General features: G+C 33.9%; 1 protein-coding gene across 1 annotated transcript; it reads left to right on the top strand.

The window, feature by feature from the left end:
* Positions 1–6,539: 6,539 nt before the first annotated feature.
* On the top strand, positions 6,540–13,258 carry LOC111406383. Its single transcript, XM_023035816.1, has 9 exons — positions 6,540–6,797; positions 7,582–7,646; positions 10,135–10,813; positions 10,895–11,035; positions 11,125–11,247; positions 11,330–12,327; positions 12,392–12,482; positions 12,580–13,040; positions 13,123–13,258. Exons 1-8 carry the CDS (start codon positions 6,540–6,542, stop codon positions 12,790–12,792), a joined length of 2,568 nt encoding a protein of 855 aa, XP_022891584.1. The 3' UTR covers positions 12,793–13,040; positions 13,123–13,258.
* Positions 13,259–13,685: the final 427 nt, after the last annotated feature.

Below are 13,685 nucleotides of genomic sequence, written 5' to 3'. Positions count from 1 at the left end.
CCCTTTCCAGTAAAAGGGAACGTGGTCATTTTGCCTAACAGGCATGACTCGCATTTGTCAAATGATTCAAAATCAGTTGACCCCAAGTATCCATCTTTATGTAACTTGAAAATGCATTTGTCGTTAATATGACCCAGTCTGTAATGCCAGATGTATGTATTATTTAGATTATCACTTTTATGCATTTTATTTTCTATATTCATAATAGACGACTCAATATCAAGAATATAAATTCCATTTTGCAACACACCACAACCATAAAAGATCTCATCTTTATAAAACGAACAACGATTGTTCTTAACATTAATTGAAAAACCATTCATGTCCAAATATGAAATAGAAATAATGTTTTTAGTAATGGCGGGAACAAAATAACAATTTTCTAATTATAATACTAAGCCCGAAGGCAGTGGTAAGAAGTATGTCCCTACAGCTAATGCAGCAACTCTTGCTCCATTTCCCACGCGCAGGTCAACTTCTCTTTTCTGTAGTGGTCTACTTCTCTTTAGTCCCTGCATATTTATACAAATATGATATCCATACCTGGTATCTAATACCCAAGAAACTAATGAAATAGACATATTAATCTCGATAACAAAAATACCTGAAGTAGAAGTTTCAGAAGACTTCTTTCCCTTCAAGCTAGTGAGGTAAGCCTTGCAATTCCTCTTCCAATGACCTTTCACTCCACAGTGATAGCATGGGTCATCAGATTTGTTATTGTCTTTGCCTACTTTGACTGCTTTGTTATTGGCCTTAGCCCTTTTTGGATGTTTTCTTAAAACTTCCTTTGATTTTTCTCTTAGTGCCCTTGGAGGAATAAATAGCTAAAACATGCCCAGTGCTAGCTTTGATATTGGGCTCCACAGTTTTAAGCATATTAAGCAACTCAGGGAGTGTGCATTCGATCTTATTCATATTGAAGTTCATAATGTGAATAACTATCTGATAGAGATTGCAGAACCAAGTCAATATTTAGTTCATGATCCATGATAAAACCCAATGAACCCAGTTTTTCAATGAAACCAATCATCTTCAGCACATGAGCACTGACTGAAGATCCCTCTGCCATTTTGCACCGGTATAGTTCTTTAGAGGTCTCATACCTCTCCACACGAGATTGTTCATCATACAACTTTTTGAGATGAAAAATCATAGTGTAAGCATCCATACCCTCATGTTCTTCTGCAACTCAGGTAACATAGCTGCAAGCATCACACATACTACAGTGTTATCGTCATCACTGTGTTTGTTGTAAGCAGCCACCTTTTAAGTGGAATTTTCAGTAGACACCACTAGAAAGGGCTACTCAAGGACATACCCAATTTTCTTATGCTTGAAAACGATTCTCAAATTGCGGTGCCAATCGAGAAAATTTGGTCCGGTCAGTTTATTGGCATCCAGCATGCCTCTCAAATTCATATGATTACTCATTATTCAAAAACTGTAAATGAAGAAAAATATAGAATTAATATGTATTATAATGCATATGCACAAATTCAATATGGACTTTAATTAAATGTACTCCCACTGTTTAAAATAAATTCATGACCCTCATACATAAATTATTTGAATCCACATTTGATTCCCAGTGGGCTGGGATCTCATTCGTTGTATCAAGATCTTGAGTGTACTCAACAAATCTTAATAAAATATTTGGGTAAATATTATTATCAATTGTATCTCCATACAACTCCCAGATCATTAAGCAGACAACTCTTTTGTCTTCACACATCTTATGTGTTAGCTTAACATGTCTCTAAAACTTATCTCCTTAAGTGTATTTAACAAAAGATAAATTTTAGTTAAGTCAAACCCATCATTCAAAAATATCAAATATTTCATAGTGTCAAACATATCCCTAATAGACCAGCCTTAAGTGTACTCAACAAGTTAAGGTCGATTTAGGATTCTCGTTTTTCACTATAATGATGGAAGGCAAATAATACTAACTTAATATTTTAACGAGGGATTTAACGTGCAATGGTCTCGTCAAGTAATTAAACATACATCTACTACGCGAATAAATATATATAAATAATAGTATGGATGATTATGGACTTATTCTATCTAGTTTTCCCGAGTTTAAGAGAAGACTAGTTGGTCAATTCCTAAGGGATACAACATTGGATCAACACCAATGCACCATCTCCATGGTGTCTACCTCTTCTTGTGCCTTCAATTAGTCAAACTGCAACATGTATCTTATACTAGTTGGCACGCAGGCCTAAAAGAAATCGGACTCGCAAGCCCATAATAATAACAATAACAACGGACTCGCAAGTCCAACATAATAAAGAGCTTGCAAGCCCATAACAACAATAATAACAACGGACTCGCAGGTCCAAAACAATTAAGGACTTGCAGGCCCATAAAACAAAAAGAAGTAAATCAACCATTCAACACATCCATGTGGTCGAGTCCATAATCATCCATAAACATTCATCACATAAATGTTTCATATGTATAATATTTAATATTATATGCAATGTCTCATAAATCTAGCCATTATAGTTATCAAAACTAATTCAAAATTTTGGATCGAAATAATTAAATAATTAGTTAATCATATTAATTAATTAACTTAATTGACGGGCCTATTTAATTAAAATCAAATTTTAACTAAATCCCGAATTAGAGTCCAACTCTAATTCCATAATTATTGGGCGAAGTAATTTAATCAAAATCGAATTTTAATTAATTATTAAATTAGAGTCATACTCTAAATTTTAATTTGCATTGGGAAGTGGTATTAATTGAAATCAAATTTTAATTAATATAATATTAGAGTCCAACTCTAATAAAATTTAATTAATATTTTAATTTAGGACAAAACTTCCAAATAAAATAAAAATTCAATTAAAGGTCAAAATTAAATATTTAAGTTAAAATCTAATTTTAACAAATATATAAAAGTCGTCAATTTTAAATAAAAAATTTAAATCTGGGTCAAAATTTAAATTATGGGTCAAACCCATTTAAGATTTAATTTTAAAATCAAATACAAAGCACTTTTGAAAATTACAAATTTGACCCAATAGAAAAATTAATAACAGGGGCTTCCATATTCGTAAATTGAATAAATGCCCTCCATTTAAAAATTATAGATTGACCCCTTCAGAAATTGCAGGCAGGGCTTGCAATTACATTAATTGCAATGAAAGCTCCTGCCTCCAACCAAACCCTAAATGAAATTTTTTTCTTTTTTCTTTTCTCTTTTACAACCGGCGTCGCCCCGCCTCCACCACAGTAGGGCTAAGGCGTTGCTGCGGCAGCGCCTACAAGCGCCGCTGCAGTGTGCAGCGGCACCTGCCGCTGCTGTTGGTCGTTAGCAGAACGCTGCTGCGCTGGTGGCAGTGGCGCACGTCCACCGCCGCTGCAGCCACTTGACCTAATTTTTTTTTTCAAAATCAGATTCTGAAGAAATAAAATTAAAACTACAATTGCTAGATTGATGGATAAACATGATTAAATCAACTTTTAATTTAATTAATATGTAAATTAATTCCTAACAAATACAAAGTTGGCACTGATACCACTATTGGAAATTTACTTAAACATGCATAGCGGAAATAAACAATTTCAATTCCCACCAGGATTCAACTTTGTATTTAAATAAGAACTGTGATGAGAAATATAAGTTTTTCTTGATTTTGCAAACTCCTTTGCATTATTCTTTTCCAACAACTTGAATCTCCCTCCCACAGCTGTCCAATTGTCCAGCCTCCAATGAAATCCACACAGAGAATAGACTGTAACTGTTAGGATTTTTCCTCTTGTACCAGCAAGAATAATGAAAATTTTATGGATCTTAAACCCTAACCATGTATTTATATAAACCCAAATGGGCTCGGTCTGATCCGGTCCAATATTTAATTAATCCATTTAATTAAATCCGGTCCGTGAATTAATTAATTCGGGGCTATAAATAACCAATCCAATTAATTAATTTTATCCAACGATTGGATGAATTAATTAATTGGCAATTTGCAATTTTCCAATTCTTTTTTGTGTGCGGCCCATCAGGTTCCCGACCACGATATCTAACGACGTGAAATATTATTTTGATCTAATCAAAACTGATAAATTAAATACTCTTTTAATTTATCACAAATTCATACTCGCCGTCCCAGATTGACATCTAGCAATGTATCAGGACAATACATGTGACGGAAAATGTCACGTGGTATAACAAAATCAAAACTGTTCTTTTACCATGAAATTATAATCCCTTCGTCAATATGATCCGATCAACTACGAGATGTGGAAGTGTGTCAATCTCGATTATCGATCATATCTTTCATTCTACTACTAAGCCAATATGAGTCGAAAACTCCTTTTCGACTTATATGTATATCTTGGTCAAGGATTTCGTTATTGACTTAATTGAACGAAATGCAGATCACAATCTCTTACTATCTAAGAGTGACGAATTCTCTATTGATCATTCACAACCTTTATATGGTTCTTGACATACCCGAATGATGTCGTATTAGCGGCCCTTGGCAGAGCAACATCCACCACCATCAAAGTATGAATGTCCTCATACAAGGCACTATGATGACCTCAAGTCATAGGACCAATTCCATTACCGAACGTTAGAGATTAACCACTGATACTCAGATAGTTATCCATGTGGAATCTCTTAGCGGGTCTCCAATGTTTTGTTCTATAACAAAACATCCATGTGTTCATTTAAGTGTCACCACATTTTGACTTGTGAGATCAGCTACTTACTTCACAAGTAAGAAATGTCACACGTGATGGTCTAACTGTATTAACGATATCCATATCTCGTCATTACTTACGACTACGGTTTATTCAAGATCCAATCATACGTAATTTGTATATCACAATCACAACTCCTTGTGATTAACAAATCACTTAAACTTGGATCTTCGGATTATATTATTTAATATTATTTATCAAAAAATTAAACTATATGGACTAGTTATATGGCTGCAATGTTCTTATTTCTTATTGGCTTATGCTGTTGCCATGACTGTATTTACCAATGGGCAACAACATCTTTAAGTTACAGGATAATGAGATTTACCTATCCATGTGAATAAAGTCTTTTTTACAGTTTCAAAAAATAATTTTCAAGAAATTGTGGCATCTATGGCTGGGTTCCAATTTTAGAACACTTCTTTGCAAATATAACCACATCCACTTCTAAATTCTAATTAAGAAGTTGAGGGACAAAACCGAAGGTATAGTTTACCCGCCGAAGGTGGTTATGGTTTTGAACTAAACCAGCCTGACTTAGAAGTAGCCGGAAAAAAGTTGGGAATCCAATCCGAACTCCCATGAGAGTTTAGATTGATAGCCTAAAAATCATCATCTAAACTAGAAGAACCCTTCTTCACGTACAAAAAAGGGAAATATGGAAAAGATACAGAACACACATGTACGGGGTGGGTGGTTTTTTTTTCAATATAAACCCATGTGAATTTTCTGTTTTTCTTCTGTGCAGGGCACACAAAATTGTTCAAGCCAGAATGACCTTTCAAGGAAAAAAATTAAGAACTCACATGGCATTGAATTGTTTTGTTAGAATTTATACTTCCAACTAGTTGACACGGCTTGACTTAGACAAAATGACTTCAAATATTTGAATCTTTATCAACTGTAGATCTTAGAGATTGATCGACTAGAGTTGCACTACCAAAACATTCGCCTTCAATGATGAGACTCTTGCCATTTTACTGGCCAAATTTGGCAGAAAATGGAATCAGAATTAAAAAAATTTTTACAAATTTGAAACAAAATCACTGACACAAATTTCTTGATTCTTTTCAATGGAACATTCCGTCATTGATCACTAACGGAATTCAGCCATTTCAGTGTTGTAACGTTCACTCGAGTTTTCTATTTTTATTTTTATTTTTATTTTTATTTTTATTTTTATTTATTTATTTATTTTTGTGTTTCTTGCTAACTTATATGTAAGGAAGACAACTTTGCTTTTATTCATTTTAATTGGTTTCATTGCCTATATTTCAATTTTCAACTTTAAATAGTGAAGTTTAAAAAGGAAATTACCCAAATCCCTAGTATTAAAATCCTGATTTCTAAAATCAGAAGGAATGTTTAACATATCAAAAATCAGATTTTATATTTTATATAAAAATATTTTAATTAATATTTTTATAAAATAAAAAATTCTCCTAACCCAAACCCTATTTCTCTTTCTCTACCGTTATCCCACGACAGTAGCCTCTCCCCATTCTCGTCTCTCTCTCTCTCTCTCTCTCTCTCTCTCTCTCTCTACATTTCTCCCCCACAACGGCGGCCTTCTTCCATTCCCCTCATCTGGTACATCACTGAGGGAGCATCGGCACGCAGAAAGATGGCGCTGCTGTTGTCGAAGGCTGTGGAGTCCTTGCTATAGATGGCGGCGCTGCGAGTAATGAGGCACATCGCCGCGTTGCTGCAGACGAAGTACAGAGGAGCAGTGAGATTGCGTTGTTGCGGCTACGTCGGGGAAGTCGGCATCTGACGTCGAAGATCTGTAGCGCTAGGTAGGCACGATGTAGATGCGATTCAGATCGCGACGACGACGACGTGAGGCTGCAGAAACCCCAAACACGGTCTGTCTATCTCACCTCTCTCGTCGCCGTCACGAGCAGCGCATAAGGCGATGGGAAGAAATGCAGTGGTGGCGATGGCTGAATCGGGGTTGGGATTTTTTTGTTCGGTGTGGTGGCTTTGCTGGATCCAACGATGGCGGAGGTAACATTGGATATGGTGGTGTTGTGGTTCTGATGGTGGCGGTGGACATCGTGGTGTTCGATGTAGGGTGATAGTAGTGCCGGTAATGCTATTGGAGGGTGATTGTTTGGTAGTGGTCACAGATTAATTTGTTAATTGTGACCATTAAATTGGTTAATATGTGACTAATAAATAATACGTGACCAATAAGATAAATTGTGACCTAAAAAATTAATAATTTGTGACCTATAGTATTTATGATCTGTGACCTATAAATAAATTATAACGTATAAATTTTTTATTTGTGACCAATGAACAAACTGTGACCAATATAATTTCTGAATTGTGACCGTACAATAATTTGTGACATAAAATTTCTGATTTGCGACCAAAAAATAATAAGTGATGAATTAAATTGTTAATTTGTGACCTAAAAATTTAATAATTTGTGACCTATAGTATTTAAGATCTGTGACCTATAAATAAATTGTAACGTATAAATTTTCGATTTGTAATCAATGAACAAACTGTGACCTATAAAATTTTTGAATTGTGACTGTAAAATAATTTGTGACATAAAATTTCTGATTTGTGACAAAGAAATAATAAGTGATGAATTAAATCGTTAATTTGTGACCAAATTATATAAATCTGTGACTTAAATTTATTAAATTACTAAATTAATTAATTAAATTATAAATATTTTTTAATAAAAATCTAATTTTTGAAATTTGAAACTTAATTTTTTGTTTTTGAAATGTGCCATAATTAATTTTTTAGTTATGAAATTTTCCCAAGAATATATTTGTTTCTTATGTTTGGGCCAGGCTTAAGTTTGAAGCTCAATAATGAACTATTTGGGTCCAGATTTCTCGTCACTGCCCACAGGAGTTGTCTTCCGAGGAAATGGTGGGCAATGGCTGGCCCACCCGGTATGTTTATCAAAATAGCCTTTGACCAAGTTTTTAAAAAAAAAAAAAAGAAGGAAAATGTTATTATTTGTGTAGGGTCGAAAATACCCCCCATCAAGGAAAGAAGAAAAGAGAAAAAAAAAAAGAAAAAATCTGCTCGGACCGTCGACGTCGCCTACGGACTGCCCGAACCGTCGATTCGCCGGAGACCGTCATTTTCTGGAAGGTTAGACATGTTTTCTATAAATAACTACTTCGAATTTGTGAAAGTTTGAATGTTTAGGATATGAATATGGGTTAAATTCATGTTTTTATGGTTAAAATGTAAGAAAATATCGAATTTGAGGTTAAAATGTTGAAAAAGAGTGAAAAAAGGGACGGAGCTCGCCAGAAATGGAGTTTTCCGGCGGCTCCGTCGCTGCTGGTCCGTAACAGACCCGAAATGGTCCATTACGGACCATCACTATGGTCCGTTACGGACCACAGTGATGGTCCGTAACGGACCGGGTCCGGACACACCGACCCGGAGTTTGGTCCGGGTCGGCTAGCCGGCCCAAATCCGGGTCTGGACCCGGATTTGGGTCAAAAATAATTTTTTTTTTCCAGAATTGTTGTTTTATTTTTGTATTAAGAAATAAAATGAAATATAAAATAAATTATATATTAAGAGAATTAACGAAATATTTAAAGATAAATTAAATTGAGTTTTAATTTTTTTTTCTTTTTTACTTAAATATACGTTTCAAATAAATAATTGAAATTGATTAATTAAATAAGAAATAAATAATATACATAATTAACGAATTATTTAAAGAATAAATTAAAAAAAGCAATATCTTTTTTACTTAACGAACTAAGATAATGAATTAAAGAAATAGTAAAAGGAAAAATCGAATAGATATTATTCAAATAAATAATCGAAATAGAGTAATTAAATATGAAATAAATAAAACACAGGATTAACGAAATATTTAAAGAATAAATGAAATTGAATAATATTTTTTTACCTAACCAATTAAGATAATTAATTAAAGAAATGGTGAAACGAAAAATCGAATAAAGATTATTATTTTTATTCAAATAAATAATCGAAATAAATAATATACATAATTAACGAAATATTTTAAGAAGAAATTAAATGAAATAGTATTTTTTTACCTAACCAAATAGTGAAACAAAAAATCGAATAAATATTATTATTTTTATTCAAATAAATAATCGAAATAAATAATATACATAATTAACAAAATATTTAAAGAATAAAATAAAAAAACAATATTTTTTTTACTTAACGAACTAAAATAATTAATTAAAGAAATTGTAAAAGGAAAAAATCGAATAAATATTATTAAAATAAATAATTGAAATAGAGTAATTAAATATGAAATAAATAAAACACGTGATTAACGAAATATTAAAAGAATAAATTAAATTGAATAATATTTTTTTACCTAACCAATTAAGATAATTAATTAAAGAAATAGTGAAACGAGAAATCGAATAAATATTATTATTTTTATTCAAATAAATAATCGAAATAAATAATATACATAATTAACGAAATATTTAAAGAATAAATTAAAAAAACAATATTTTTTTTACTTAACGAACTAAGATAATGAATTAAAGAAATTGTAAAAGGAAAAATCGAATAAATATTATTGAAATAAATAATCGAAATAGAGTAATTAAATATGAAATAAATAAAACACATGATTAACGAAATATTAAAATAATAAATTAAATTGAATAATATTTTTTACCTAACCAATTAAGATAATTGATTAAAGAAATAGTGAAATGAAAAATCGAATAAATATTATTATTTTTATTCAAATAAATAATCGAAATAAATAATATACATAATTAACGAAATATTTAAAGAATAAATTAAAAAACAATAATTTTTTTACTTAACGAACTAAGATAATGAATTAAAGAAATTGTAAAAGGAAAAATCGAATAAATATTATTATTTTTATTCAAATAAATAATCGAAATAAATAATATACATAATTAACGAAATATTTAAAGAATAAATTAAAAAACAATAATTTTTTTACTTAACGAACAAAGATAATGAATTAAAAAAATAGTAAATGGAAAAATCGAATAAATATTATTGAAATAAATAATTGAAATAGAATAATTAAATATGAAATAGATAAAACAAATGATTAACGAAATATTTAAAGAATAAATTAAATTGAATAATATTTTTTGTACTTCATCAATTAAGATAATTAATTAAAGAAATTGTAAAATGAAAAATCGAATAAATTTGTAAATAATATATATATATAGAGTTAGATAATTAACGAAATATAATTTTTAAATAAATATTAAATAGTCAAATATGTGGAAATTTTTTTGTTTAATTATTTTAATATGTGATTAGATGAATTTATTTATTGGTTTATTAATATGAAATTTGATTGGTTAAATTTGAAGGTACGATATTTTATTTAAAATTTCTTTTATATGGTTTTAACATGTATTAATTTTGTAGGATGGAATATCATATCGACAACGATCTGAGGGCTCATTCGGGAAAAGTTACGACGTATTGTAACTTTTCCAGCTATGCGACAGTACTTGAGGGGCTGGACGAGGAGCATATTGACTTACTCCGTCGATCATTTTTATGGTCGTTCTATCCGTTGAAGGACGTGCAGTTCTCTGGACAAATTGTGGATTCTTTATTACTTCGGCTGCTTAAACCAGTCGATGGCGATCAGTTATATTTTGCTATTGGGGACGGGAAGGTATGTAGATTCTCGATCCTTGAATTTGCCCTGATTACGGGCTTGAGATGTACCGGGGAAGAAGAAGCTAGAACCCGTATTATACGAAATAAAAGGTTATTGGATTTATATTTTGGAGGTAAAGGGCCAGTTACACCACCACAGTTAGAGGACGCATTTAGGAAATGCGATCACATGTTAGACAAGTTGAAGTTAGGGTTGGTGTATATATTGGAGAGTATATTGAGGTGTCGACATCGTAGGACGTCGATTGATCTTTTTTCATTGGATGTTGTTGATGATATCGATGCTTTCAACAGCTTTCCATGGGGTCAGAGATGTTACACCGATACTCTCCATGTATTCAGAAGGGTACAGACTATGCCGAAATCGGAGAGGGGCGATCGCAAATATGATGTATATGGCTTTTGCATGGCTTTGCAGGTAAATATTTAGTGTAACGTAATGCGTGTTGAACTTTTTTATTAAATATATATGTAAAGTTTTATTTTGTAATTGTTGCAGCTGTGGGCATATGAGGCTATCCCTGCTTTGGGTAGCAAATGGGCGATCAGAAGGGAGACTAGCTGCCCACGAATGCTTCATTGGCGAGCACATGAAAAGCCATCGGCTAAAGATTTGATAGTTATCCTCGACGATCCTCAGGTGAGTATTATATATTTGCAATTTATATTGTACATACATTTACTCGGGTCGATACATGTTCGTTAACACGTTGAAATATGGTATGTCAGCTCGAAGTTCATGCTGAGTTGGCTGTCTCGGTGGAAGAGGAGGATGCAATATATGTACGTGAATTACTTGTTCCCCCTACTGAAGACGATCCAGTATTTGAGTCCGTTCCGGATAGAAATATAGTACGTTTATTTAAGTTTATTATTTATTTTGACTTATAAATTCATGTGTGGATTATTAATATTAATTGTCTTCTCTGTGTAGGAGCGCCATCCGGAACTTCCACTTAGGAGATCTCCTTCGCCTCCACCGATGAGATCTCCGTCACCTCCACCGATGAGATCGCCTCTACCGCCATTATCTCATTCTCCGAGGATATCTCCGTCTCCCGTACCCACCCACCTCCCACATGGATCGCCTACACCCAGTCAAACCCGTCATTCAGATGATTTCTTTGCACGCATGACTGGCATTATTAGAGAGGAGCTGGGAACGATGCGACGTGATTTTCTGACAGAGGTAGTCGCATTACGAGAGGAGATAAGGGTATTGCGACGGGATTTTACGACAGAGATCGTCGCAGTACGAGAGGAGATAGGGGTGCTGCAACGAGATTTTACGACAGATGTAGTAGCTTTGCGAGATGAGATTGGAGTGCTGCGACGAGATATAGGAGACCTTCATACTGAGGTTGCAGCACTTCGAGGCGATGTAGCAGGCGTCCGAGGGAATGTCGGGGAGACTGGTGTCCCTCGAGATTGGTGGGCAACGGCCGGGGGAATCGATGAGTTTTTTGGTTCGGTGTTGGAGGCCGAGAGGGAGGGGGTGGAGGTCGGGCAGGAGGAGGCCGGGATGCCCGGGATAGAGGTCGGGCCGGAGGTGCCGGAGGAGGCAGAGATAGAGGGGGTGGAGGGAGGGACAAGGGTGGCCGAGGAGGTAGCGGAGGGGACATCAGAGGTGATAGTAGAGGGGGATGATCAGGTTGCGGAGGATGAGAGGACGCTGGAGATGACGGATGACGAGGTAGTATTCGTGTCCGAGGGGGCGACGGAGGTCCTGAAGGGTAAGAAGCGTGCTGCTGACGCGCCAGAGCTGATGGTCGGTAAGAGATCAAGATTGCCGTCACAGTACGTCGTTTCTCCCTACACGGTCGAGGCGAAGAGAAGGGGATTTGTGGATGGGGCGTACCCCAATCTTTTTCGCGACGTCGACCCAGTCAGACAGAAGGCGTTCGATGATTGGTTCAAATCCCTTAAGTCCGAGTAAGTATTTTATGATGTTGCTACTTTTTTTTGTATCTTTGGTAACTGTTTTTTCATTTTTCAGAGATAGTTATACCATCGGCTGTATGACCGTGCCCAATGCTAAAAAGTGGTTTGAAGATGTACTGACGACCTCAGCTTGGCTCGCTGATGATTTAAGTTTTTTGAGTTTCCGTTTATTATATTTATACAAGTTGTTGGTTCATTTACTTAAATGACTCTATCTTTTTCGTTGGTGTTTTTTTGTTTCAGCATATCGACTTGGCTATGGAATTGTTACGCGATCGGGCGCGGAGATACCCGAGATCGTATGACAGTCCTACTCGAGTTATCTTGAGCGCTGAGTTCGTTCGTGTCGTAGATATTGAGCATCAGGAACTCCTAAGCAAGGGGAATGATTATGTTCTGTCTGAGTACATGCTGGAGTGGGTGATTGGACTACAGTTGAGGTGCGGAAAGCCGTGAACGGATTGTACACATATGTACATTCCAGTGATCGCGAACTCACACTGTTTTTCGGTGGAGATCGTATTTGCTGATTCCACCATATATGTGTACGACTCTGATCATAGCTGTCTGACACAAAGTCAATTGGAGCAAATACTGGAGCCATTGGCTGTGATCGTGCCCATGATGGCTAGTCATGCGATGATTCGAGTAAATGATAGATTAGCCATTGTGCGGAACACGACGACGGCGAGACAAGAAAGATCGTAAGGATTTACAACTTTTAAATTTTCAGATTTAATTTTCAATTATATGTTATGGAACTAATATCTTCTAATTCGGTTGCAGGGGTGACTGTGGCTTATTTGCAATCAAGTACATAGAGTTCTTGAGCATTGGTCGCAATGTTGATACAATAAATCAGTCTTGGATTGATATGTGGAGGCATAAATTAGCTTGCGACTTGTATGAATATAACTGTGATCCTTAGTACATTGTCAATTATTTTATTAAAATGTAAATGTTGTTTACTTCAGTAGGATTCGTGTTGTACTGAAAGAAATAAATAATCGGACTAAAGTATATTGTATGATATTATTTTGAAAATTTAAATGATAATCGGGAATTAAATGGACTAAATCGGATGCAATTGGAAAAAAATGACCGATTAAATCGAATAAATATTATTAAAATATGAAATAAATAATATACATAATTAACGAAATATTTAACAAATAAAATAAAAACCAATTTTTTTTTTAACTTAAACAATTAAGATAATTACTTAAAGAAATAGTAAAAGGAAAAATCGAATAAATATTATTAAAATATGAAATAAATAATATACATAATTAACGAAATATTTAACGAATAAATTAAAAACCAATATTTTTTTTAACTTAAACAATTAA

The sequence above is a fragment of the Olea europaea genome, chromosome 1 (assembly GCF_002742605.1).
Source record: "Olea europaea var. sylvestris chromosome 1, O_europaea_v1, whole genome shotgun sequence".
NCBI classification, from domain to species: domain Eukaryota; kingdom Viridiplantae; phylum Streptophyta; class Magnoliopsida; order Lamiales; family Oleaceae; genus Olea; species Olea europaea.
The sequence above is the reverse complement of the archived record's forward strand: the minus strand, read 5'-3'. Positions and strand labels throughout refer to the sequence as shown.

Bases quoted from the DNA above. Each gene is read 5' to 3' on its own strand.
- LOC111406383 (XM_023035816.1), top strand. From the start codon at position 6,540: ATGCGATTCAGATCGCGACGACGACGACGTGAGGCTGCAGAAACCCCA. The intron at 11,036-11,124 runs GTGAGTATTATA...ATGGTATGTCAG, and splicing joins TTATCCTCGACGATCCTCAG to CTCGAAGTTCATGCTGAGTT. The intron at 11,248-11,329 runs GTACGTTTATTT...TTCTCTGTGTAG, and splicing joins CCGTTCCGGATAGAAATATA to GAGCGCCATCCGGAACTTCC.